Here is a 27,285-nt window from a genome sequence, read left to right on the forward strand (position 1 = left end):
CACCCATCAAATCATAACTATAAACCAGTGGCCCGGACGTCAAAATGGAGATAGATCATTTACGACAATCACAGAAGTTTTAACTATTAATAAGCCAACAAAAAATTAAGAGCCCTTAACTTGGCAGCTCTATAACGATTACACAAAACAGGAAATTGTGAATCATGACACAGCACAAACTCCCCCAAAATGCATTTGGTAATTCTTCGAAGCATATTACGATTGGAGTTTCAATGTCGCGATTGATGAGTCAAGCAAGTCTCCAGAAGTATTTAAAAAGAAATCTGAATTTAATTCTAAGTATAAGAACTTTCTGATACCAAATGAAGATAGCAAAATCTAGTTAGGTTGCACATACGAAGTACTATAATTAAAACTAAATACCGTAAAATATGATAATGTCGAGTTATAAAACTTTTGTCGTACCCTAGAGCGCGTCATTAAGACAGAAGAAAGAATATAAACTGCCAAACTTATTTTTTTTATGCCTTTTTTGGGGGGCTTTGTTCTTTCAAACACAAATTATAGACTATTCGTGAATAGTTTATAATAGACATCTTTATAGTACCAGCTTCGATATTTGTATGTTTCTAGCGTATACCTTCATTACTTGACACATTTCGAACACAATTTATTTTCAACGCTGGCATATGATATTGGGTACGATGTCTGTCAGTTTTATATAATGAAAGGGTTCTCAAAGAGGCTTGCACCCCTCCCCACTGGCCAATTCTGTTTTCAACTCTCCGCACAACACAACGGCCAGGGGCAAACAGTTTTATATAATGAAAGGGTTCTCAAAGAGGCTTGCACCCCTCCCCACTGGCCAATTCTGTTTTCAACTCTCAGCACAACGGCCAGGGGCAAAATTTATGTTAGTTTTCAGCTAGTTTTAATTCCAATATAAAAAAATTTACATTTTTATACTCTCTTTAATCATTGGCGCCTTGAATATTAAAAACTGTCTTTGTAAGTGTTGTTCATATGTTTTCATAGCAATTTCAAATAAATTAATAGATAGAAAATTAGAAAGACACACAAGTAAGTAAACTATTTTATTAATCACATAAATTTATATTTATTCTATATTAAATATTTTGACCATTTTTATAAGTACCGGAGTAATTTTACATAAATTTGTACAAATTAAGTTTCTTTTTACTTATTACAAAAATTGCAGTATCGTTAATATCTAACAAAGATATTCAATAAACGACTGGTTTATAATATATTTTAATTTCTTTGATTACAAATTAATAAATTTAAATACTATGAAATTAGTTTCCAATTTCTATAAACTGTGACATCAATATTAAAACTCATATTTGTTGAGTTTCAGTAACAACAGGGTTTCGAAAAGATCATCAGTTAAGGAATCACTCTTAGCAGTTTGCTCTAAAATTGAGCTTGTAAATATGCGAGTGACAGGAACACTTGTGGATAATGGACAATTGTAATGCAAATACAATGATTTGATTTGCGGGTAATCATCTAACATGGTCAATTCAGACCTCTGGTCATTTAAATAAGCGTAACAAGGGTCTTGGTTTCCACCCCAACTGAATTTACTATGGAAAAAATCGTCATCTTCGTCAGAATTAATTATGGCAGTGTCCAAATTTTCAGCAACTGATGTTCTTAACAGTTCAATCATGTCTTCTTGCTGTAAACCAATATCATTCCACCAAACTTTGAATTTTGGTGTTGTTATTGAGGCTAATAGATATTCCTTTGACTCCATGAATTCTGAGAAATTTTTGTTTAAAGATTCAACTAAAGCGTATTGTAATGTTGCGCACGTTTTGACCTGAAATAATTATGTGTATTTTATATTAAAGCATTTTAAGAAAGAATTATTTATGAAAAGAAATCATGTTGATGGTTTTAAACCATCTGGGGAATTCCATGATAACAAAAACGGATTTATGGGATAAGAACGTCAGATCATAGCTTTAGCCTCTAGTACCATCCTCGCATACTTTATAGGGACTTGGCAGTTCAGGCTTAACTCCGCCCCCAGCGCCATTATGGTATGTTTTTTTAACAGAATGAAAGCTACATAAGCCCCTCCTCCTGGTATGTTTTTTAGCACTAGTGGAAGGTAGCCTGACGTTGCATGACGTAGTACTGCCAAGTCCCTATTGAGATTTGAGAAACTTCGTCTGCTTATATTTTGACTCCACCCACAAATTTGATCTCTAGAAGTAGCTATATACAGAATTTGTGGGTGGAGTCAAAATATAAGCAGACGAAGTTTCTCAATAAAGTATGCGAGGATGGGGAGTGAATTCGCTAACTCCGACGTTCTTATCCCATAAATCCGTTTTTGATGATAATAATGAATGCAACATGATTTTTTTTCTTCAAGAAACCTCTAATTGACTCTCATATGAGTGTACCTTCAAAGCAGTTATTTTTTTGTGTATAACTGATAATGTTGGCAACAAATAACCCATAGTTGAATTCTTCTCTTTCAACAAAACATCAATTCCTTGAAACAGGGGATGTAAGATGGATACGTATTCTTTCATGAATGCAATGTGGCGCTGCAGAAGAGGCTGGACACCAAACTTCTGACAAATAACGCCCAAATGTGACTCTCTTTGCACCAGACTTCGAATAAAATCAAAATCAAAATTCCAATAACTGTTCTTTATTTTCTCTATGTTGTAACCTAAGATCCCTTTTAACGTATCAGCTCCTTTATCATTAGCTCTAGCATAATCCCAAATGGCTTTGCACTTGGTCATGGACTCCTTGTAAAGTAATTTGTAAGATGGACTCCAATTAGCCGCTATCGCTGCATCTTTACAAGCAATTTGTTTCAAAATTTGAGCCGCAGTTCTTTGATTTTCAGGCAATATGAACTGATCTTGACAGCTCGATAATAATGCCTCGGCATTTTGATAGTTTATTAATTGCGGTTTCTCCTCTTCTTGTTGGTCACCTTCATTTTTGAGTATAGATTTGATTTTAAACTGATCAGATAAGTTATCAGTGAAAATTTTAATGACTTTTCCCTCAACACCATAAACAGCGTGGGTTTCACGTATTAATTCAACTACACGTTCAGCAGATTGAGAACCAGTATAACGTTCGCAACAAAATAAGGCCGCTTCTCTCTGCATCGTATCCTCATTTAACCAATGAGCTGTCATCCCTAAAAATGATTTCCCTTGGGCCACCCATAAGTCTAATGTGGTACAAACGTAGTGCGTTCTTTCCAGACGACTTATAACCATTGACAACATGTTCTTCTTCGCATTAATTAAGTTTCTTTTGATACTAGATTGATCTTCAACTTCTAGATCAGGACGTAAACCATGAGTAAAGTTTATAAATGCGGTTTGGTTAGCTAAAGAAATGGGTTGCATTCCATGAACGATAAACTTCAGTAAATGCTTAGCGTATTGCTCCTGAGTAGTAACTTCATCAAATTCCTCACGACTTTCAAAATCTTCCTCAAATACTTGAAGATTAGGTGGACTTCCAAAAATACTGAATGACTTTGGAGAAAGCTCATCCAAATATCTAGTAGGATTTTCTTGTTTTCTAATGTGAGCTTGAAGATGAGGTGTTGGAGGAGGCAAACTGCGTTTTTTTGCTGGTTTTTTAAATCTTGTTGCTCTTTCCTCTTCAAACATTGCGTAAATTTGAGGATGCAAGGCCTGGAATGTTTATAATTAGTCAAGAACAATTTAATAAGGAATTCTTCTTCAGGATACTCACCCTGACATGCTTAATGAAATTTGATGTTACATTCAGAGACCCTGAAATTTGTTTGACACCGACACAATATTTACACTGTCCTATTATCTTTTTCATCCGATCTTGTGGTTTCTGAAGCATTTCTTCAACTGGGAAGTTGAAATACTGGAGTATACCCTTCTCATACCACGGTAAGCCATTATAATTTCGGAACGCGTTAGGGTCATACTGCGATGTTTGGGGAACTGGTTCATTAGGGTTTTGTTCACTTATAACTACTTGTAACATATCTGGCCTAATTTGAACCGCGTCCTCCATCTGTTCGTGGTCCGATTCCGGATCATTTTCGCGATTGTCCTCATCAGCATTATCATTTTCCTCATTATCTAAGCCTACCTCTAATTTGACACTGACAGCGTCCGTGGGCCTTGGTTCCGATTCGTCCGAGCTGATTAGTTCTTCACTCTCGCTCCCGCTTCCGTGACTTTCGGACATTGTATAACAAGTGCTAAGTTTAGTTTTCTTACTAACTAACACTTTTCCGAAATTATTAACTGTTTAAAACTCTTTCGGTTGAAGTTTAAGCGACAATTTCCCGACCATACGCGTAACACAACTCAACTCGTCGTCTGTGCAGGCAACGTCACGATTCACGAAAGCGAAAAATACAAATTGAACACTGGTGCTGGAAATAAGTTTTCTCCTTTTCAAACATTATCCTTATTGGCACGTTTCAAAATTGTAATAAAGATAAATCATTTGATATTAGTAACTTAGTATTTTACAATCATAAATAATCGTTTAAACCAATTTAATAAAATTTTCTAGGCTAAAATTAATAATATCCAAAGGTCGTACAGATACCTTAAACTTTTGAATAGATGGCGGGAGTGTTTGAAAATTTGGCGGGCTTTATGCGTCTGTTCTTCAATCTTAGAGAAAAGGCAACATCCTTGGCTTGGCTGTATTAGACTCTGTAGGAAGTTAAGATAAAGTGTCATCTCCCTTTTGGTATAGTTTTTCTCCCATCCTGAAAGTTTCTACACGACTGACTTGATTTTTTTCTCGACTCAAAAGTCTCAAAAGGCTTTCGAAGGAAGCCGAGTACACAAGCGCAGTCGCGTTAGTGCACCTTTGGTTTAATTAAACGACCGTGTTTGAATATTTAAGATAAATTCTTTACAATATAATGTGAATACACCGAAACTAAAGGATATGACTAACAAGAGGTTGTCTTTTATTCAATTTGTGTGACTGTTTGTGACCACTCAAAGGGATTAATCTATTAAGAAGCCAAATAATTGTAAATACAACTATGCCTAAGGACGTAGAGGTGAGTTTAAAGTACTTTAAATTAATAAAATTGGTCCAGAAATTAAGTTTACTTAATCTATAATAAACTTTATTGAATATATTGTGTTTATTTAGCTTTTCCGGTCCATTTAGAACATATAGGAAGCTACTAAATGATGCATTCATTTAGCTTGAGGGATTAGGTCTAGAGATAAATTTTAAATATAGGTACATTTTATTTAGAATTCTATAGGTCTGCTTTAATACTCATAAATTAGATATATACCATTTATTTGATATTTCCGACTTTAATCCGTAAACATACCGTATTTTTAGAAATATTAGGAATTTCGAAGCGACGTTGGAAAGTAAACAGGGCATTAAAAGTCAGACTGGATGTTGCCCTCTGGGTCAATAAATTGCTAATCAATTCTTATAGCTTATGGTGGTGTTTTTAATCAGTGCGGGTATTAAATATAATACTACCGGTAATATTTAATTCATTTTTTGCAAAATAATTAATAGGAAGTGAAATTAAAAATGAAACTTAATCTAGCGGCTAAATAATTAATCATTTTTCTAGTAAATAATTAATATAATGAACTTTTCGAAACTTAATTTCAAACTTTATATCAAACTGTTGAAACAATGGTATAAATTCGGTTAATTAAATGTAACTAGATGTAAACCAAATAGTATAAATTTATAGACAAAATAATTAGATTTATGTTTTAAATATCACCTAATTTCAAACTTCATATGAAACTGTTGAAACAATGGTAAAAATTCTGTTAATTGGGAGTAACTAGATGTAAACCAAATATTATAAATTCACAGACTAAATAATTAGATATATGCTTTAAAATATCAGAAAAAAATCATTGTAAATCTCTCCAATCCAAATATCTAAAAATATTCATGAAGGACTATGTATAATTTAGTTCAAAACACAAACGCTATCTAATGATCCTTGCCTTTGTTTTTCTTAGTCTAATTTAAAGTAAAATAAAAACAGTCGGAAAACTTGGTACTTAAATAACAATTTAGGAATGATGAAACACTGAACTTTTGAAACCCCTATATTACGCTTGAGTTATTTTACATTATCTCAAAACTAAAATCGAAAGAAAATACGCCTAAATATTTTGGCATTCAAAATTCAAAACCATCGTAAAATGTTCCTTAAGTTTTGTCATAGTTAAATAATACTAGAGAAGGAAGGAAAGAAGAAAAAAGGCTAGTAACATAACGCCTAGAACTTAAAACTGTAGTACACACAGCACCACCTGGTCATGGTCTAGTGTTACCCTAATAATGGACCACCTCCCTTATTGTGAGGGGAACACTTCCGGTAGCGGAAGCTATAACTTACTAAACCAAGACGGGTTTAACCTTAGGAACAGATGGCATGGGTTCCATAATAAAACCCTACTTTTTTTTAATAACTGTAATATTTTTACTGGCAATGAATTTTTGCGGGTTCGTAACTTGAAAGGGTGCTTGCGCTTCCAACCAAAATTTTATACGCCATTGTTTTTCATGAGAAGTGAAACCCATTTTCACAAACTTAATTATTTCTACTATAGTAATTCACAAACCTACATAGAAAGAGATGAGTAATTTTGGTCACCTACTCAATTTCCTCGAATGACAGTTAAAGTTAGTGAAACCAAATTAGTAATTAAGGTGTTTACTCCTTTTAGATAATTTTGTTTTTTCTTACTTTCTTTCGGCAGTGGGCCCATCTTTGACCTCAATCTCTGATGTCCACCCATTGATGATTTTACTTTCCCAAATATATATTTTAAAGTATTTTTTTTTGTTAAGAGTAGGCGTAACAAACTTTTATTATAATTTCGTAGCTAATTTTGAAACCTTTTATCAAATTATTCTAATTTTAGCGCGAGAAATTAGGTGATTGAGTGGGAATTAATTAATGTTTAGTTTATTTTTAATTATAAATTACTGAAATAGTAACATACGTGTGTGTGCGAGGCGTTATTTTTATTAAAAATAATAAATTGGAATGAGAATTAATCGTATGTATTTAAATTTGTGATGTAATGTTTTGATTTTAAATTTTACTAAAAATGGCCCCAAATGTGTGGGATTTATTTTTCTTCATTAAAACAGAGTACATCTAAACCTTAATCTCGAAACCGCGCGTACTATAAACGAAACCCCTTCTTTTCCGAGCGAGTAAATTAAAAATTAAATCTAGGAAGTCATTATAATGATAAAAATTAATGTCAACATAAAAGTGCAGCGGTTAAAATACGCCGGAACTACGATAAACCAAGCTGGTTTCTTTAAATTGCCCGTGGCCTTTTAGTCTAGTGACAATTTACAGGGATAACGGTTTTAGAAACTTACTTCACCTGGGTCTCATGGGATTCTTAAAAGTAGAAAACCCGATTGTTTTATATTTTATTTCTCTAGGTAGTTTACCGGGTTAAGTTCTTACAGCTTAACCAAGCGACTATAATGGTAGCAAATGTACTGTAAATTATCAAGTTAACTTGGGATTGTTCCACTCTCCCCTACTATGTAAAAAAGGTGACTCTTTAGGTGAATTAAAGGACCAGTTTTTTTTTGGAAGAATCCCGTTAAAGTGGGTCATCTGACGTCGTAATCTGGACAGGTTTGCATTTAATTCAAGTATTATTTTGGTTGTTTTTCGGATGAGACTTAAGGGGTTTATTTCCGCCCACAAACGTGTACCGTTTGTAAATTAATGCTTATTGCGAAATTGCCCCGCTATTATTTTTTAAATCTCATGGAATTATTTTTAATTCTCGTGGTTGTAAAAACAATTAAGAGACTTTATTTTTGACTTTTTGATTAAGAGAATACTACGTAAATTAATTAAAATTAGTTTTGATTAAAGCACCAAGGCTTTTAATAAATCATTTATGTTTATAAATGGCATTGCAATTTCAAAATAAATAAATAAATTAACAATAATTTAACAAAATACCGATGATCATTTATGTTTAAAATAAATTAACAATAATTTTACAAAATACCTGGAGGAGTGGAGGTATCAAAATACCGATGATTTTTATACAAATCTTATTTTTTTTAAAATAAATTGTGGAAAGAATTTAGATCGAGAAGCGCCGCCGCGACGGTCTATTTAATTAAAAATTAATTTACAGTTATCTGATACAATTTACGTTAAATTAAGCGTGTAATGCCTTCAGGACGAAATATATGACAATACGAAATATTTAGGGAATGTATTTTCAATTGTACTTTTCTATGTAGGTTAACTCAATAATATACAAACCATATACCTAAATTAAATAATCATATAGTTCACGTATTCTCGAGTGCTAAATATAAATTCGTATATACCGAACCAATTCTAATGATTCTTTAAGATTGAGATAAAAATTAAGAGGCATATATCGTGATCAATTATATCGCGATAAAAAAAATTCTTTTCAAGCATCATTTATTCCCATGCTGAGGCATCATTCGAATTCGAATCTAACCCTAAACCCAACCAAGATCCAAAAATATCCTATACAGGGTGTTTGTGAAAGGTCCATCAATAATGAAAGGGCGTATTTATTGGGTCATTTTGAGTCGAAAATGTTCTATGACATTTTTCCGTCCGGGCCACTGTTTTCAAGTTATGATTGGAGTAATTTACGGATGACCCCCTTAAATTTAATTAAGAAATTGAAAGACAGCGCTAATTTAATGAAGGGGTCATCCCTAAAATATTCAAATCATAACTCGAAAACCGTGGGTCGGACGGCAAAATATCATAGAACATTTTCGACTCAAAATGGCCCAATAAATACGCCCTTTCATTATTGATGGACTTTTCGAAAACACCCTGTATAGGCAGCTAGCTCATGCTCCGCTGTTCCTCAAATTGTAATTTTCACTCTCAGTACGTAATAACTTCAATCATTATCATTATATAAAAAAATAAACCAGTAATGACTGCGTGGTGGCTTTCAACTTGTATACCACGAGGAAAGTGTCATTGGCTTTAGCCGCTTTTTCCCTTTATTTATATGTTATAAAGTGCTTTATTGTAAGTTGGAAGGCTTAACATGATGTATATATAGGTTTTGAGCGCTGACGTACAATTGAGTATACTGTTCTAGATGAGAGGCCCACTCTCAAAGAAAAATTTTAAATTTTACTCGTAATAAAAGCTTTATTGTCAGTATGCTTTGACCTTATGGGCTATAATATCAGCATTTTGTTCAATATTTAGCGAAATATAACACTTTTAAGCCAAATATTTTGGATATTAGCAAGAAGTGATATCTAGTTTATTAGGGAGAAGGTATAAGTATTCGCGCTTAATAGTCCCAGTCCCCCTTTCATAATACAAGGGGGGACGTAAAAGGAGACCGGGCTATTTCGCGCCTCTCCTCAGTCGCGCTGACGTGAGTTTTCAAGAACCAATGAGATGCTGGTTGTAATTTAGAGGCGGGGATTGACTCCGGACCTACGTTTGGACTGGAGATAAAGCTGGAAATGTGGCGAATTCATACCTTCTCCCTAAATATCGCTTCTTGGTTTAGTGAAACCAAGGTCAAACTGATCTGGAATTTCGTATGATAGATATGTTTTTGAACCCCCGCCTTCTGTCATGAGCTTCGGACCCAATAGAATGGCTTTTATAGAACTAATTTAATTGTTTAATTTGTCCAAACTAATTACTCTCTTCTTCACTCTTTCCCAATTCTTATCGACAACTCCATTTCGAGAGTTCATTCGAACTTTGTGGTTTATTTAAAAGAGATACAAAGAAATCCTTTGAGTATGTGATAACCCATTCCTGAAGTTAATTTCCATGCTAAATTCATGGTGTTACAATTACTAGTATTACAGCTCAAGTAGTTAAGATAATACCATAAGAACCATAAGAAACAGGCTATCATTAACTCCAACGCGTTGCACAGTGACACTTACGAATAGTTTAGTTTACTTATGAAGCATTTAAATTGAACTCTATTATAAACTTAATTACTAGAATTAGAGCAAATATTAGCAACCCCCATCTCCCTCCACACACTTGAGATTATTGCAAAGTAATTAAACAAAATCGCCGACCTTTAATTTATAAATAAAACCCGTTTAGAAGAGAAAAAAAAGAAACAAAGAATTATACAACCACATATAATGACGCAACGTGTTCATTTATAATAATATTTTACGTTAATTGGGAACTCGGCCCTAGTGTCAGTTTTACAATAATGGCAACTCCCTCCATTGACTGCCTTAAAATGAATTATAAATTAACATTAGGTACCGACTCTCTCTATATATCTGACCTAAGTTTCGGGTAACGAAAACAGGCTCCTTGGGTACTCGATAATCTAATATTTCGGGTCGCAAATATCAAAACTAAAAGAACGCCTAATGATCTCCCAAAAGTAAATTTAGCCCTAAGGCGCTATTGTTTGAGAGTTTATGGTTCGTTTTACTTCAAATATGCCATAAATGTTTTGCAGTTAAAGCTTGAAAGTTACTATACTTTGATATAGTGAAGGTTTTATTTTAGCAAACACTCAACACAGTCATGAATGTTCTAATTTTACCTATGAATGAATGAATGATTGTCTGAGGGTTTTGAATCAATTCAGGGAAGCAGTTATCGTCTGCTCCATATGGATTAAGATGGAGATCCAAAGACTTTAGTTGGGGCTTCAGGGTTACCAGTCCAGCCCAACAAAGTCCGTGTTGTTAGAAGCCATATTTAGCGCCTTTGTTATCCACTTATTAAAACCAGATGGTCAAAACACATGAGTTAAGATGGAGATCCAAAGACTTTAGATATGGCTTCAAAGTTACCAGTCCAGCCCAACAAAGTCCGTATTGTTTGAAGCCATATTTAGCGTCTTTTTTATCCACTTATTATAACAAGGTTGTCAAACACTGATAGACTCTGTGTTGAAATGGACCTCTATAGGCCTACAGCAGATGGTTCATGGGTAATTCAATGAATTCATGATTTGGAATCGATGGTGCGTCACTTTTAAGAGACGCTCCTTACTGCAATTAACTTATGTGGGTGAAAAACTGGTATCCCGTATGCCACCCATTGTGCGTGTTTGAGCATGCAAGGTGAATCTTTTTCGATTATCTATAGCATTGTTCTTTATACAATTTTTTTCTCCAACGTTTTCATACCGCCGTGCCTTAAATATACTTAAACAATAGAATTCATGCTGCAATGGGACTGGACTGGAGTTTAGGACGAGATATATCGGGATGATAGTATACGGTTCTGTATAACCGAAATTACCATAACGACCCCTAACCTCACCCTACCCCACGTGATGTGGTTGTGTGTAGAATATCATGGTTTATTTATTTCTGTATGTCTGAATATTAATATAGACCAAATTTGTAGAGTTTTCTGGAAAATTATTTGTGGTATTTGACACCATCGTTAATATCAGAAGGGGATATTAGAAGAAGGATGACACTCTGTATCCAGTCTTAATACTTTAGTTATGTAACATATGGTTCTTCTAAGGCGAGGAAGCCCTTTTGGTTTGTTCTCCCGCTTATCAAACTTCAAATGGGCATCGCACCATGCTAGGGTGAATTCTATAACTGTTTGGTACTAAATCCTCATAAATCAACTCACAAACACTGATTGTCTTGACGTGGGACAAAAATACCACAAGCGCATGCATGCGCCTTGGAAAATAGTTAAGCAGCGCCAATAGAGTAATGATGAGGGAATTATTTATCGCGTATGTGATTCGGTTTAGTAACCTTGAGCACGCCAATGTAAAATGATGTTGGGAAGAATCATGTTACAATTGTGGAGTGTACACTTCTCTCGAAGAGAAGTATTACATTCTTCTGTTAATACGCATAAATTTTAATATGTTACATATTTAAAATTTAAAGAAAAATCTTATTCTGTGATACATTACAGCGGGACCTCCCACTAAGTCAGTTCCGGAGTCAAGAAACTAGATAATGTACATTAGTATTCTCAACTAAAGTTAAACGACTATTCCAAATCCAAACACATCATTAATTTAATTTTTACTTAAAATTTATCTTATATTACGTTACAATACCACCAAAATTCCTTTTAGAGCATATCATATACTGTACAACCCGGTACTGTTCAGTGTATACCGAAATATAAGACAGCAATCAAGCAAATTTATGCTTAAAAATTCCAAGAAAGTAGTTCACAACATCCGCCTCCATTCTTTTGAAGATCACAATGAGTTTTAGCGGAGCTACCTTGGTTGCTGCGGTTTCTACATGGTTTCTACTTCAGAAAACTAAAACGCCCTAAACACTCTAAAAAAACACACACAAATCTAGAAGCATTTTTTGGCGCGAAATGGAGTGTGAATGGCCGACAAGAATAGTTCGTTCATTTTACTAATCACTAATGACCTTTAAAGGGAATATAAAACAATTATGATTTCGTGATTGAATTTAAAAATATGTCGCAATAGACTACCTTTTCGATGTAAAAAAGGGGGTAGGCAACCCTCAGTATTGGGACATACATTTGGATTGATACATCTGCGCACTCTCATGATACCAAAAGAGTACAGCGCAGGCGCCAAAAAGTGAGATGGAAGGCAAAGTTTTACCCCAATGTCTTTCCCTCTTAGTTGCATTAGCGTTATGGAAAAGGAACCTCTATGCTACTGAAACACAAAAAACCCCATAAATTTATAAATTTCTCCTCTTTCTTTATTTAAATTAAGGATATCTTACTTTTTTGGTAAACATTATTTCGTTTCTAAAATGCAGAATTAAATTTCTTCCAACCTAATTTTTTTCTTTTTGGTTTCTCGTTAGAATGATAGGTATTTTTTTGCGTACCAAAAAAACCTGGTATTCTTAAATTTTTCATGGTAAATAAAAGAAAAAGTCTTGTCGAAAAGAATAAGTACTCTACGGTTCGAGAATCTCGAATATCTCTCGAGAAATGACGTCACACATCCTTAATTTTCCGTCGCGCGAAAACGGAATCAACCGGCTTGAAATAATATCTCGTTCCGGACCACTTGGTCAATTGTCCTCTTCACTATATCGGCTCTCCCCCAACAGTAGCTTCATCGCGAAATAACTAAGATGCCCCGTTACTTAGAACTTCGTGACGTATATACGTCTTGCCAGTATTTATCAGTTATAGTTTTCTAACTGAATTGAACTGTCGCCTTCTTATGAAAGGGACTGTTAGTCTATTGGGTCTAAAAGTTCATATTCCGTATGAATAACCTGTGCCTACAACCTGAATTGACAGACTGCAGTGACTAACATAGTAGCTACCCTTTGGTTGAACCACGAAACCTCGCGAAACGTTATAAAGAATCGTAATGGATTTATTACATGGGTAACTTGATCTTTTCAAAGTATGCCTTGTAAGCAAACTGAATGGGATACAGTAATTAGCCTTACGTCTATACAAATCGCGTGCCACTTTTTCAAATTATTTTTTAAAACCCTCTCAAACAGTATATACTTAGTTAATTGGAGATAAATAATTAAATTGAGACAAATAATTCGTATATAGCTTTAATTCTTATAAGCTTTTTAATTCTATGCCCCAGGACAATCGAGAGAGTTTGTGGGCCCTGAGGAAATTTACGAATGGCGGGTCCTCGTACGTGATCAGGGCCCGCTAGAAGGTACGGGCCACGGACCCCACGAAAACTGTTTACGAATTGCCCCCTCTCTGGAGGGCCCTGTCGACGATGCCCCTAACTTCAATTTAAGCGACTACAATCAGGAAACAGTTATGAAAATGAAGTGTTTTGATTGTTATACAGCGGAATTTAAATATTTTGATAATAAATGTAATTTATTGAAGATATTGTTGTGTTTTACACCGAAATACATCCATAGAGGATATAGATGGATAAGCCAAACGTTACGAATTAGTTCATCATGAAAATGGAATACGTATTGTTGTTAGGTTTCTTATAGTTAAAGATTAAGATGACGATATCACATCACTCCTTGACTATTCACTTAGCGGGTGATGTTACCGGGTGACCTTTTCAATCCCCTTATGTTACGGAAGACCAATTCCTCGATGGCACCAACTTTTAACTCAAGTACCTTACTATCTCTTCGTGGTTTATTTCATATACCTACCGTATATGTGTTTTATTGGCTTAAAAAACGGGGCTGTTTCCGGGTTCTTGTATTTAAACCGAAAAGGTAACGTCTTCTATATGTTTAAAGATATTTCCCTGGAGTTTTCCTTACATTCGTGTTTATACAAACGTTTATCAAAACATTTGATATGTTTTGCGCCTGTTTTAAAAGAAATGGTATATATATATGAGTGAGGAACATTTCTTTTTAAACAAATGAAATATGTTTATTTTCCGTATATGCTTTGGCTGGCTTTATGTATTTGGTGGGAGGTTTTTTATTTGCGTTATAGAAAACTTGAGAAACAATGTGTTTTTATGTTTTTATTGGTCAATGGGTCAAGGAAGCTTAAGGGAAATTTTATTTGAAGTTTTTAGGAAGTGTTATATTTTACATATTTGAATAAATTTTGTTTTTGGAAGTTAATTTTGGATTCATATGATCAAAATTTAATTTTAAATAAATAAGAATGGCTTTAAATTATTTAATAAACCCGCTATTATACTGAAAGAAAATTAGAATAAGTTGATAATTAAGTCCGGAGAAAAGTCGTGAAGTGACCCAACTACACCTGTACTAAATATTAAATAAACATTCAATTCAATTCATACATTTGTTAATGAATAAATTTTCTGACTCCATTTAATTCAATTCAACCCATTTATTTGTCAATGAATATTTTTTCTGACTCCACTCAATTCAACCCATATATTAGTTAATGAATAAATTTTCTGACTCCATTCAATTCAATTCAATTCAACTCATATATTTGTTTTTTTTAATAAGTTTTCTTTCTCCATTCAATTCAATCAACTCATATATTTGTTAATGAATAAATTTTCTTACTCCATTTAATTCAATTCAATTCAACCCATTTATTTGTTAATGAATTAGTTTTCTGACTCCATTCAATTCAATTCAACCCATTTATTTGTTAATGAATTAGTTTTCTGACTCCATTCAATTCAATTCAACCCATATATTTGTTAATGAATAAGTTTTCTGACTCCATTTAATTCACTTCATATATTTGTAAATGAATAAGTTTTCTGACTCCATTCTGTTCACCTTTTAAAACATATCTCCCCAACCTTACAAGACCCCCCACCTTTTAAATCGGGTTTAAAAGGTGAAAATTAGTTGTTGACTTTTCATCAACTTTTAAAGGGGTACTTAATCATTTTTAATTCTTCTTTCTTTCTTTGCAGAGAGGTCGAGTTTCGCCTCAACAACGTCCTTTAACAGTGAACGGTAAAAAGAAAGGATTATGTGGATCTGACGTCAATAGCGGTGCTTCTAGTGAGAGTGGTGAGAGCCACGAAATCAAGTTTACTCAAAAAGAAGGATGTACACCTTGTACCTGCGCCTGCGTCTTTCTAGCGATTAGTTTCGTCGCACTTGGATCCGCCGCCGGCATTTATTTCGGACGTAAGGAATTATTTTTAAAAATCTTCACTACTTATTCACGACGCCAGTAATTACAGTACAATAATTCCAGTTCAGAACTTAATTAAACAAAAATTATAAAGTGGGTAGACCTTATCTTTAATCGTCTCACACTTATCAGGCTTTTCTATTAAGTTATTACTGTTAAAAATCCAATTACACGCATGGGGCGTAGACACTAATTTTGCCTATGTTCCCAATTATTTACACCCTTAAGTGACGCATTGCATCACTTTATCTTAATCTACTTCCGTTAATTTATACATATTTTTCAAAAACATGAACAATTGAGAGAAATATTTTTCTTTCTTTTTAATTGGGGCCACGCAAGTCAGGTTATTATTTTACAATGACAGTTATACTTTTAAAAGTTTAATTGTCGTGTAGTTTTTCTTTCTGTTTTTTTTATATAATGAACTTGTTGTAGAATGTATCTTTCTTATCATTTACCGTACCACTAACGAAATATTTGGCCTCAATTAAACTTAATTTTATACCAAGGTAAACTATAAATTTAGTTAGAATTTAAGTTTTAATGAATTTTTACGTAAAAATATTGATTCATACGTAATGATTAATTGCCATAATTTTAACTATTCAATTTAAAATGAGTTGAAGTTTGAAACGAGGGGTTAATCACTACGAGTTTACTTCCAGTTGAGTGAAAGGTTCAGTGATTACGCTAAGTGACTAGCCCCTTGTCAGTATAAATATAGAAATTTGAAGGGAAAATTTAAGAATGTAACTTTAAAATTAGAAAAAAAAATTATATTATTTCCATAAGACTGCGCTAAAATCAGTATTCCATTGTAATGTTTTTCCCATAACCCAGAAACCGTTATTACATAATTTTAGTGGACCAGTCAAAACCCTTTTAATTGAATACCTCATTTTAAATTTTTATTTTTGCAGTTCAATTTCTGGCTCAGAAACCTCTTACAGGTAATCCATAAAAAAATAATCCATTACATAAATTCCCAGCCAGATTCCCATAGTTAATACAATGAATCAATTGTATTGTATTCCCCTATCAGATCGCGTTTTCAAAGGTAAATTAGTAATATTGGAAGGCGACAAATTCACAGAGGATCTTTTGGATCCCAATACGGAAGAATTCGAGACGAAAGCGCAATTTTATCGTTCCAAGGTAGATCTTCAAGTATTTAAATACATCCCTTTGTTTAGTATAGGCACCGAAGCGTATAACCCATTTTTTATTTTATTTGTTTGATTTGATAATTTGAATATACCGGTCTTGTATTTTTCTATTTGGTTTAGTTGGACACGCTGTACAATAACAGTATAGTAAAAGATTCATATCATCATTCGGAAGTCATAACCTTTGACCAGTAAGTTTCGTCAACTTATGGTTATACATACAGGGTCTGCATTACAAAAAGGGTTTTGAGACTATGACAGATTTTGAGTCGAAATTTTCTATTAAATACTCCCACTGTATAGTGAATACCATATGTTTTATTGCGGGTAAATTACCGGTTTATGAATAGGTCAGTGTCCTAATTTAGTGTGTGTCCAAGCAGTAGTTCATAAGTGATTGTCAAAATAAATATGTAAAACAGAATTAATTTCATGCATACACTGAGTTGGGTTTGTACGCGTTTAGGGGCGATGGAATACTTTTGCTAAAAATAGCATACGCTCTATTTGATCTAATTAATATGCAAATAAGTTCCTCTTATTTAAAATTTTACCGTGAGAAGAAATGGGAATTTTATTGAGGGTTTCGTTTACCGGTAATCGGTTTAGGTGATCCTCGTTTAATGAAAATTGGATTTTTTTATTTTTCTTTTATTTTACGCCAATTCATTTTTCAGTGAAAATAACAAGAAATTAGTGGTTCATTTCAACTTACACATGATTCCCGAACGAAAGGATGTCGATACGGGTGACCTCTACTTTGTTCTGTCCGAAGAGGTCATGAGGAATCAAGGCGGCGTTTTTAGCAAGCTTAGAATTGACCATCAAGCTTTAAACATCCAAGGTATAAACCATTAAATTCATTTTTATTTTTATAAATAAAATATATTAATATTTTTAATATTTTCAGAAAGAAAATCTTCGTTAGACACAATAAGCGATCCATGGTCACCTAGACGTCAATATCCGGGTTCTCTTGTCGGTTTAACGACGAAGAGCCCTAACGACGGACCCAGACTTTGCGTGCCAATTACTTTGGACTTTTGCGAGAATTTGAGTTACAATTCCACCTCATACCCCAATGTCGTGGGTCACAAGAACCTGGAAGAGGTCAACAAAGAGGTCATTTCGTACCGGCAAGTCATTGATTTTGAGTGTTACGCTCTGACGCAGGAATTTATCTGCGGTTTGTTGCAACCCAATTGCGTTGACGACAAAATGGTTCCGCCTTGTCGTGATTTCTGCGATGGTAAGCGAGAATCTCATCCGCCCGCGATCGACCAACTGTGAAACAATTATTTTATTCATTTTTCCTAACTTTTATTTGTTACTTTTTTCAAGACTTTCAAAACGCGTGCGCCAGCTTGTTACCCAAAGAGGTTCAAGATAAACTTAACTGCTCTAAACTTCCGCAATCGAAAGATGAAAATATTTGTACACCAAAACCAGGTAAGCCTTATTGACCCTAGGTTTAATAAATTGTATTTACACGATATCAGAAGCTTATTAACACTCTCAAAACTGAAGTAGACAGTCATTGATATGATTTATTTATTTTGGCATATAGATTGCGCCGAGGAGTTAAGAACAAGGGGGAAATCACGCCTGATTTGTGACGGGGTAGTTGATTGCCCCGATTTTAGTGACGAAATGAATTGTGGTACGTTATCGATTATAATCCAACCATCCATTTAAATTTATAACGAGGGAATTTCACGGTTTAGCCTTCTGTAAACCGAACGATTTCTACTGCGGAACTCGACAATGCGTCCCATTATCCAAGAGATGTGACCAAACGAGGGATTGCACTAATGGAGCGGATGAACGTGGATGCTGTAAGCGTGTCTGATTATTTATGTAATTAACTTTAAACCTAATCTATTCAATCATATCTAGTGCACCTGGTTCCAGCATCCAATAACACAATCGAACCCGTGTCAAACGAAACTCACTTCCGGTTCTATCAGAAAGAAGGCTTCGTTGTCGCTATCGGTGCCGGTTCCGCGAACCAATCTAAAGTTTGTTTGGAAAATCGCAACAATTCCATGTCTTTAGCGCGTCGCGAAGTTATGATGAGGCACTTGGCCACGACGGCTTGTAGCGAACTTCATTATAAAACGGCGGAGTTGGTCGAAATCAGGGTTGATAATTCAACCAATTCAACTTACTCTAAGATGGTTGAACCGTTGACGTCACCCGTTACCTTTGAGGAATCCAATTGCGAGAGCAAATCACCCATTTTCGTTAAATGTAACGGATTAGGTAGGTCATCAAAGTATTTTTTCTTCTTAACCATCTTATTAATAATAACAATAATTTGAACTTAGAATGTGGCAAAAGACCCGGAAGTATGCAATCTTCGCTTAGTTTGCGAACAAGACCTGACTCAGTTCAACAGGCGGTCCACGGTGATTGGCCATGGATGGCCTCATTAATGACGGACGGACATATGAAGTGCGATAGTGTACTTCTAAATGACCATTGGCTACTTGTTCATAGCGACTGTTTACATAGGTACGTCCAAAACCGACAATTACTTGTAACTTGACAAATTATTAACATTTTGTTTTTAATTTTAGCGGGTCTCATACTAACTGGACAGTTCAATTGGGAAAAGTACGCCAAACTTCAAATTCACCTTTTGACCAAACCAGAACAGTCTCCAGGATATTTCAATCGCCTGATATTCGAAGTCATCTGTCCTTATTGAAACTTGACCATCCAGTTAATTCGTCAGATTTCGTTCGTCCAGTTTGTTTACCAACGGATAAGTCCGTTCTGGAAGGAAGTATTTGTTACGCATTGGCTTGGGACAACAGAGGTATGAAAATAATTAGTAAATTTTAAATTAATTAGTTTTTGATAGATTTATTTCAGATTAATTGATAATTGAATATTTATTATTTTATAAGCTCAATCCATGCTACAAATTCAAATGAGAATCAAGCCCTCTACAGAGTGTTCGAATGATTATAACAATTATGGCGGAATTTGCGCCAAACCAACAGGAATCTTGGCAAATTATTCCTGCAAGGTGATAAACTTTGCCAGTAACTGAGTGATGTCTGGTGACATTTGACCTTAACTGTTTTATTACATGGTTAATTTAAGGATGACAATCCTTCCGCCTTATTTTGCGAGATGGACTCAAAGTGGTCAGTGCTTGGTTTCACGACAGCCTCGATCTGCGGTCAAAATAATGTCTCTCACGTCTTCACCAAAATCTCCACGCATGCTCAGTGGATTAGTCATATCATCACGGCCATCGAGGCTTAATTTAAATAAATTTATACATTTATACACACTGCCGATTCTCGATACCGTCTACCGTTGAATCTGTAAATAACATTAACCTAGTAACGGCAGCTGGTCAAATCGCGCTTACCAGTACCATAATGAACTCCATAAAATTTACATTAGCGATTGCGGTACTTTTAAAAATAAAAACAGAGTTAAAAGATATTATTTAGTCTTTTAGAATTCATATATAAAAATTGTAAAGTTTTTATTTTTTTACAGAACTTTAAAATAAAAATACAAAATATAATATTTCATCAGAATGTTTCATAATATTTATTCGAAATATTGCTATGCGCACAGTGGATTTATAAGGTGCGTGCGCATAGAAGGGGGAGGGAAGAATGCTTTGCCCTTGTCACAAGTTGTTCCGGAAAATTTAGTTTATTGTATCATCAAGAAGTTATATCAGTATCTCAGAGAGAAGGTATAAGATGCCTTTGTATTCGCGCGCCATAGTCCCAGTCCCCCTTTCAAAATACAAGGGGGGGGGGACGTAAAAGGAGGCGCCGGGCTATTTCGCCTCTCCTCAGTCGGAAAATACGTAATTTTCGTCATTCGCGTCGTCGCGCTGACGTGAGTTTTCAAGAACCAATGAGATGCTGGTTGTAATTTAGAGACGGGGATTAACTCCGTACCTACTATACGTTTGGACTGGAGATAAAGCTGGAAATATGGCGAATTTATACCTTCTCTCTGAGATACTAGATATGACTTCTTGGTATCATCTAGTCAAATATCACGCTAACCTACTTCTTAAATATGGCACCGTGATACACCAAACTTATAAACGACTATGATATAACAGATAGGGGTTCTTTTTACCCCTTTACCTCATCCCCTCAACCAAAAATCGAATAACTACTACGGTGTGATGCCCAAAACGTTGAATAGAAACTGGAACCAAAAACTATCTGTCCCTAGTTCGCTTCCTCTACCTACGTCTTTCCCTCCTTTTTTATTTCATCCACTATCTGCCCATGGACTCTTCAACTAAGACGATACTGTTATCAGAACCACCATCTATTGGGGTACCGTGGGCGCCGGGCTTGGGCGTCAATACCAAGGGCGAGAGGGGTTGCCTTGTTACATCCGAGGGAGGAGAAGTTGGGCCACTAGCTTTCCTCTTCAGGCAACTCTTCCTCTTTTTATCTTACTTTAGAAACACTGTTCAGGGAATGTCTTATACTAAGAGTCTCTGAGTTTGTCTGTCGGGTAATGAAGTGTATATAAAGATGAGTATAAGCCTCAAACTTTTTTCATTCAACTTCCGGTATGTAGGCGGGGCATTTCTTTTTGGATAAGTTAATATAAAACAATCGGATGAACTTCAACTCTTCGAAAACTGTCAGGCACAACTCTTTTAGCTTTAACCGAGCTCCAAAGTTGGACTTGAAGATTCAAGTCGTTACGGTTTAATGAAGTCATAATTAATACATTTTCAAGTGCTCAAGCAGAAGCCAAGCTCTTCTACCAGGATATTATACAGAATTCGTACCTCCACCGTTTCCACTGTGAAACCTCGGGATGTGGACAGGTACGCTTTTACGTCATAGTAACGTCAATAAGGGACACATATGATACAATGTACTGCCACTTCTACCAAGCATCATCCATGGCAGCACTCTGATTTCTGATTATACCACCCGCATGACCCAAAAGTTTTCACCTATTTCCAAACATTGCAGTGTTGTTTCGATTAGTTTTAGGATGAAGTCTTTCCTCTAACTATTTTAATCACCATCCACTATTGCATCATTCTTCAGTGCTCATAGTCTAGATAGTCTAGACACCATTGTTTATTTCTGGGTCCTGTAGCGACTGAGTGTTTGTTTTGTCCACATCTATACTTTTTCTATCCTTTTCGCTTAGGTGAGTGTAAAAAAAAGCCTCGAAGTATACGCGTGATTGGCCGGATCGAGGATTCTTCTGGAACGTCGCGATAGTATAAGTCAAGATATTCGGATATTATTTCCTTTTTTATTTAAAGTTTTTGTATTGTACATCCTTCTGAACCCTTTCCAAAAAGCTTCCATCGCTATCTTTTACCACGATAAGTCCTGGCCGGAGGTTGAAGGGAAAATAAACCCCAGTATAGACAGACATACAACATCTTTGACTAAAGCCAAAATTTCAATAGATTCTTATTGCGCATGGCCTCATGTACGCTATATAGTTCAATCCAAGAGGACCTTTGTGCCTGGAAAACCGATCAGTCTTAACTCGAGGAAGTTTAGAAAATTGAAATAAATAAGTCTATATTTTTTTCCCTTCAATTTTTCTCGAAGTCAATCTTCTTAAAAGCATTGCAAAAATATAAAAAAAAGTTTGTTATTATTATTTTGAAAGGAGATAATTAACTTATTTCTGAATGAGTGTAGATTTAAATGAATTATGTTAATGTAAGATTGGGTATGTTTTTCAAGAGAAATTTAAGCAATATCATTGTTTTTGATACGTCGGCGGCATCAAAGGCAACACGAAAAGCCAAAAAGAATGCGAGAATACTTTGAAATTGATACTTTCCCCTTTTCACACTTCAGGCTTTAGTTGGGAAGCACGAGCTCGGAATGGTAAAAAGGTTTCTAGACACATACCCAATGTTTGGCCGCACTTCCCTAGACAAATTAGGATTCATCTAGACAATTCGCGCCTAATGGTATAGCACCCATAAGTGAAGGTCATGCATGAACTACTGATCATCAAAGTCTAGCCCTTTGCTTGTAAATTATAAACTAGCAAGCTCAAGTTCATTCTCAGACCCGAGTGTGGATGGGGTGAGTTTATTTGTCCATAGTTCTGCCATGGTTTCCCTTCCGTCTCGTGGGAGAACTTCCTCCTAACAAGTTTATCCTCCAAGGCGCCTTACCTCAACCCCTCTATTTGTTTTTATATAGGGTAAGGGAAAAAAACCCTAGGCCTAGTAGGAGATCCCCAAAACAAAATGTAATTTGCTTCGCTCTCCCCATACTATATACCTAAGATGGTTCTTGGTTTCAATGTAAGATTTGACTAAAAGAAATTGTTGATTTCGATGTATTCTTAGATTGGGATCATGTCCAAGAATCGTGATGCAAGAACTGCACGTAATATGAACTAACGATAAGGGAAAGTATCAATGCAGGGGCCATAGAGTTATATTGACTGTTTCTAATTTCACTTTGATTGCATTTTTTATCGAGAGTTGTCAAATGCACATATCTGATTCTTTCGTTTAATAAACTAAGTTAAAGGACTATCAGTTCAGAAGGGGTGTGACATTTTTAAAAATAGCGCAAAGACACCTAAATCATTGAATTAAATATGTCACACGTAATTGTTTATTTCAAGTCAAAAAGGAGAGTAGCTAGTCCTTTGCTCTTGGTTGAGTCTCTTCTTGAAGTAACGTATACGCGGTTCCTAGTCTTGTATTCTCTTTGTCGCCACCGCGTTTATATACGTTGGTGTCCTTGGTCCCAGTTGGAATAGTCTTCGATCCTGGATTAGATTTAGAAGACCAAAAGAACGTAATCTTACTCTCCTCATTTCTCAGTAGGGATCGGAATCATACTGAGATCAAACAGAGTTGTTTCCTTGAAGGTATAGTCTAATCTAAAGATCAGTAGAGCTCTGAGATTTTGTGTAGCTTAATCTGAATGTAATTTACGTATTGAGAGATGCATCTCAATAATTCAACATCATCTAATGCTCGCCATTTTTTGGGCCTTTGCTTCTAAATTTGGCGAGAGAAATGCTTACCCCAGTGAATTACCTTAGTAATTAGCATGGCTTAACCCATGAAGGCTGCAACAAACCCTTTTTGGCTGGACCGAATTGGGTCAGAGAAAATAATCTACAGGTTTCGCGAACGTGCCTTAACCCAGGCGTCCCACCCTCTAATTGGGACAACGTCGAGGAAAACAGGTACTTAGCCACACCATTGTGAATTGGGCTTTTCAAAATGTCCAACTTTCATTTCAAAAACTGGCACCACCATTTAATTATGCTAAAAGGCTGGTATAGTTTTACTTAGCAAGTAATTTTGCACATTTTTGTGGAAAGGTAGTTAGGCCTAAGGGATTTACCAGTGATGGTAGTATGCCTGATGCACGTGGTCTCATCCTAAACACGATTGGAGTGGACGTTTTTCTAATCAATTCCTGGAGAGACAGGGGTTACGTGCATGGGCCCTTTTGCTTCTGACCATCAACCCGAATTAGGCTGACTTTCTTGGACCTCCAACGTACACTGGTCCATTCACAGTTATACACATGGCTACACTGCACCGAAAACACCTAAATCCTACCTACAATGTCCTTTTATGTTTCCAAGAACAGTACATGCCTAATTTGTTTCTTTACCTCACAACTAAGCTTCTCATCAATTGAGTTTCTGAGAATGTGTAGGCCTAAATAATGAAGGAAATTTTACTGTTAAATCTGGGCTAAGTGTGTGCAAAAAGTCTTCGGGGTCAGACGTGTTGTAATTTTTTTTTCGAGAAGACTTGGGAAGGGGGGGTTGACCTATACCACGGCTTGATGACCTCTAGTATTCAATTAGCGGCAAAATGTGAACCCTGTTGCTGTTTCGCGAGTTAATATACAAGTATTAACGAGAGTATTAACATTTAATTATAACTGTAATTAACTACTATAATAGTTAATTATAGTTAAACGTTTATCCCAAATCAATTTTTGGAGGCGTGTCTAAAAAAGTACGGTGTTAAATTTGCTTCGTTGCACGAAAAAATATATAGAAATGCTACTACATTGCCCCTCCAAAGTCAGAGATATCGGAAATTATAGTATTTTTTATCTTTTAGTTCTAAAATTTTATTTAAATAACATTATTTTAATTATTTTTACATGTATTACACGTATATGCATTATTCCTATAAATTTCTCGCTTCAAAAGTAAAAATTTAGGTAAAAAATACAATTAATTTGGCTTTTTTAGAATTGGCGCGAAATGAAAAATCTTCAAAATTGAAAAGTCATCTCATAGAATAATGCATAGTTATAAACTGGAAAGTTAGTGTGGGTAAGAGTCAAACCTATCTTCGTGTGAGAAAGATAATACGTTCTTTCTAATGGAAAAAAGGTGCTCATTATTTGATCTTTATCTTATGAACTCTCGTGCCGGGTAATCTGTACCGCTGCCAGAACTAAAAATTCAAAATACGGTAGAAACTTTGGTACCGTAAAACCTTCCACTCTAGGCTAGTCTTTAGTCTATGTCGTTCCTTCTCCCCTCTCTCCCCTCCGTCGGCGGCCAGTTTGATCGGCGCTTTCGACGAGTGAAGCCGTAAATCAATGTTTTAATTTTTTAAATTGATTTAAAGTTAATTAAAATGGATTTAAGTCGCGAAATATTTTTTAGAAAGTGTGCCAATATGATGGCGATAAGAAATATAATCTTTTAGGACGAAATATTCATTTGTACTTTAATTTTTTAGAATTTTTCTTTTTTTAGCGAGTCTCTCTATCGCTAAGCCTCGGCCACTTGACGGGATGTTTGAAACTTTGAATTAGGCCCGAGTTAAGGCCCGTTTTCAATCAAGCTTTTCATGAAGCTTTTGCTTCAAAAACTGAAGCAAAACGCTAAAGCGAAATCGGAACCCGTTTTCAAACCCGCTTTTTTGGGCGCTTCTGAATCAGATTCGCGTGAAATAATCGAAAAGCTGGTATCTACCTCGGGTAGATATTTGCTTTCGCTTTATCCGAAAAAGCGCTTGGCCTAGTAGTCACGTGGGTACGTTATTTCTCTCGAGCAATTTTTTTGCGCCGCGTGTTTTAAAGTGAGAATAGGCCTAATTTTCAAAAACAATATCGAGTGTTAAGGATATTTAGAAGCATATTAATGGTGTTTTTAACTATTTTAAGGATATTTATGAGTATTTTTTGACTAGCCTAAATATTGAACAGAAGACAACTGATATAAACACGGGTCCTGACGAGCGTGGAGAGGCGAGAGAAGTGAATTTGAAAACGGGCGAAGAGTTTCGATTTTGCTTCACCATTTGAATCGCGTTTTTGTCAGGCAAATCGCGATTTACTGTTGAAGCGAAGCTCCTAAAAAAAGCAACTAGAAAAGCTTGATTGAAAACGGGCCTTTAGGGTTAGCATCTTGGTAACGAGCCGACTGAAAATCTTCATACGTCTCCATGGTAACGAGCCGATTGAAGAACTTACTTCATGCGTCTCCATGGTAACGAGTTTGGATTAGGGTTAGGTTTTTAGATAAAAACTTTGAATTGGGCTGAGGTTTTTTTTGAATATTTTCTTAGTAAGGTTACATAATGTTTAGAATTTTGATAAATATTTTGAATAAGGCTTAGAATTTTGATAAATATTTTGAACAAGGCTTAGAATTTTGATAAAATTTTTGAATAAGGCTTAGAATTTTGATTAAATTTTTGAACAAGGCTTAGAATATTGATTAAATTTTTGAACAAGGCTTAGAATTTTGATTAAATATTTGAACAAGGCTTAGAATTTTGATTAAATTTTTGAACAAGGCTTATAATTTTGATTAAATTTTTGAACAAGGCTTAGAATTTTGATTAAATTTTTGAACAAGGCTTAGAATTTTGATAAATAATTTAATATGATAAAACTTTTATGTGGGTGTGGTATGGTTAAGCATAAGGCTTATGATGACTGGGACTTGGGAGTGTCCATCTTTACTTGATGGGATAAAGGTGGACACCTCGAGTTCCGGTTCTCAACTTTGATACCTTGGGTCTAGTTCAACTGAAGGCGTGTTTGGTATGGTTAAGCATAAAACTTATTGTCTAAGCAAGGCTTATGATGGCTGGGACTTGGGAGTGTCTATTTTTATTCCGAGGTAATAGTGGACACCTCGAGTTCCGGTTTTCAACTTTCATATCTTGGGTCCAGTTCAAACGTAGGCATGTTTGGTATGGTTAAGCATAAAACGTATAGTCGAAGCAAGGCTTAAGATGTCTGGGACTTGGGAGTGTCTATCTTTATTTGATGGGGTAAAGGTGGACACCTCGAGTTCCGGTTCTCAACTTTCATATCTTGGGTCCAGTTCAACCGTAGGCGTGTTTGGTATGGTTAAGCATAAAACGTATAGTCGAAGCAAGGCTTAAGATGTCTGGGACTTGGGAGTGTCTATCTTTATTTGATGGGGTAAAGGTGGACACCTCGAGTTCCGGTTCTCAACTTTCATATCTAGGGTCCAGTTCAACCGTAGGCGTGTTTGGTATGGTTAAGCATGAAACGTATAGTCGAAGCAAGGCTTAAGATGTCTGGGACTTGG

The 27,285-nt window shown here is 35.3% G+C and overlaps 2 protein-coding genes across 2 annotated transcripts; one reads left to right on the forward strand and one right to left on the reverse strand.

Moving 5' to 3' along the window:
* Nucleotides 1-1,042: 1,042 nt before the first annotated feature.
* On the reverse strand, nt 1,043-4,369 carry LOC149654087 (uncharacterized). The gene is made up of 3 exons (XM_089845465.1): nt 3,730-4,369; nt 2,400-3,668; nt 1,043-1,807 (listed from the first exon to the last, which is right to left on the reverse strand). Exons 1-3 carry the CDS (start codon nt 4,201-4,203, stop codon nt 1,313-1,315), a joined length of 2,238 nt encoding a protein of 745 aa, XP_089701591.1. The 5' UTR covers nt 4,204-4,369; the 3' UTR covers nt 1,043-1,312.
* Nucleotides 4,370-4,557: 188 nt separating this feature from the next.
* LOC149654088 (atrial natriuretic peptide-converting enzyme) lies at nt 4,558-20,279 on the forward strand. The gene is made up of 15 exons (XM_089845464.1): nt 4,558-5,041; nt 15,330-15,549; nt 16,480-16,509; nt 16,602-16,714; nt 16,846-16,916; nt 17,403-17,569; nt 17,636-17,974; nt 18,067-18,174; nt 18,293-18,385; nt 18,450-18,560; nt 18,622-18,987; nt 19,053-19,239; nt 19,305-19,546; nt 19,638-19,759; nt 19,837-20,279. The coding sequence occupies exons 1-15, from the start codon at nt 5,024-5,026 to the stop codon at nt 19,999-20,001; spliced, it is 2,352 nt and encodes a 783-aa protein (XP_089701590.1). The 5' UTR covers nt 4,558-5,023; the 3' UTR covers nt 20,002-20,279.
* The last annotated feature ends 7,006 nt before the right edge of the window (nt 20,280-27,285 follow it).

The sequence above is a fragment of the Phalangium opilio genome, unplaced genomic scaffold (assembly GCF_054372755.1).
Source record: "Phalangium opilio isolate 3A_F unplaced genomic scaffold, DU_Popi_V2 ptg000079l_1, whole genome shotgun sequence".
Classification (NCBI taxonomy): domain Eukaryota; kingdom Metazoa; phylum Arthropoda; class Arachnida; order Opiliones; family Phalangiidae; genus Phalangium; species Phalangium opilio.

Coding starts and splice junctions, on each gene's coding strand:
- LOC149654087 (XM_089845465.1), bottom strand. CDS start 4,203: ATGTCCGAAAGTCACGGAAGCGGGAGCGAGAGTGAAGAACTAATCAGC. Junction 3,669..3,729: donor ATTTCATTAAGCATGTCAGG/GTGAGTATCCTG, acceptor TAAACATTCCAG/GCCTTGCATCCTCAAATTTA. Junction 1,808..2,399: donor AAAAAATAACTGCTTTGAAG/GTACACTCATAT, acceptor TAATTATTTCAG/GTCAAAACGTGCGCAACATT.
- LOC149654088 (XM_089845464.1), top strand. Junction 15,550..16,479: donor CGCCGGCATTTATTTCGGAC/GTAAGGAATTAT, acceptor TTATTTTTGCAG/TTCAATTTCTGGCTCAGAAA. Junction 16,715..16,845: donor CGCAATTTTATCGTTCCAAG/GTAGATCTTCAA, acceptor TATTTGGTTTAG/TTGGACACGCTGTACAATAA.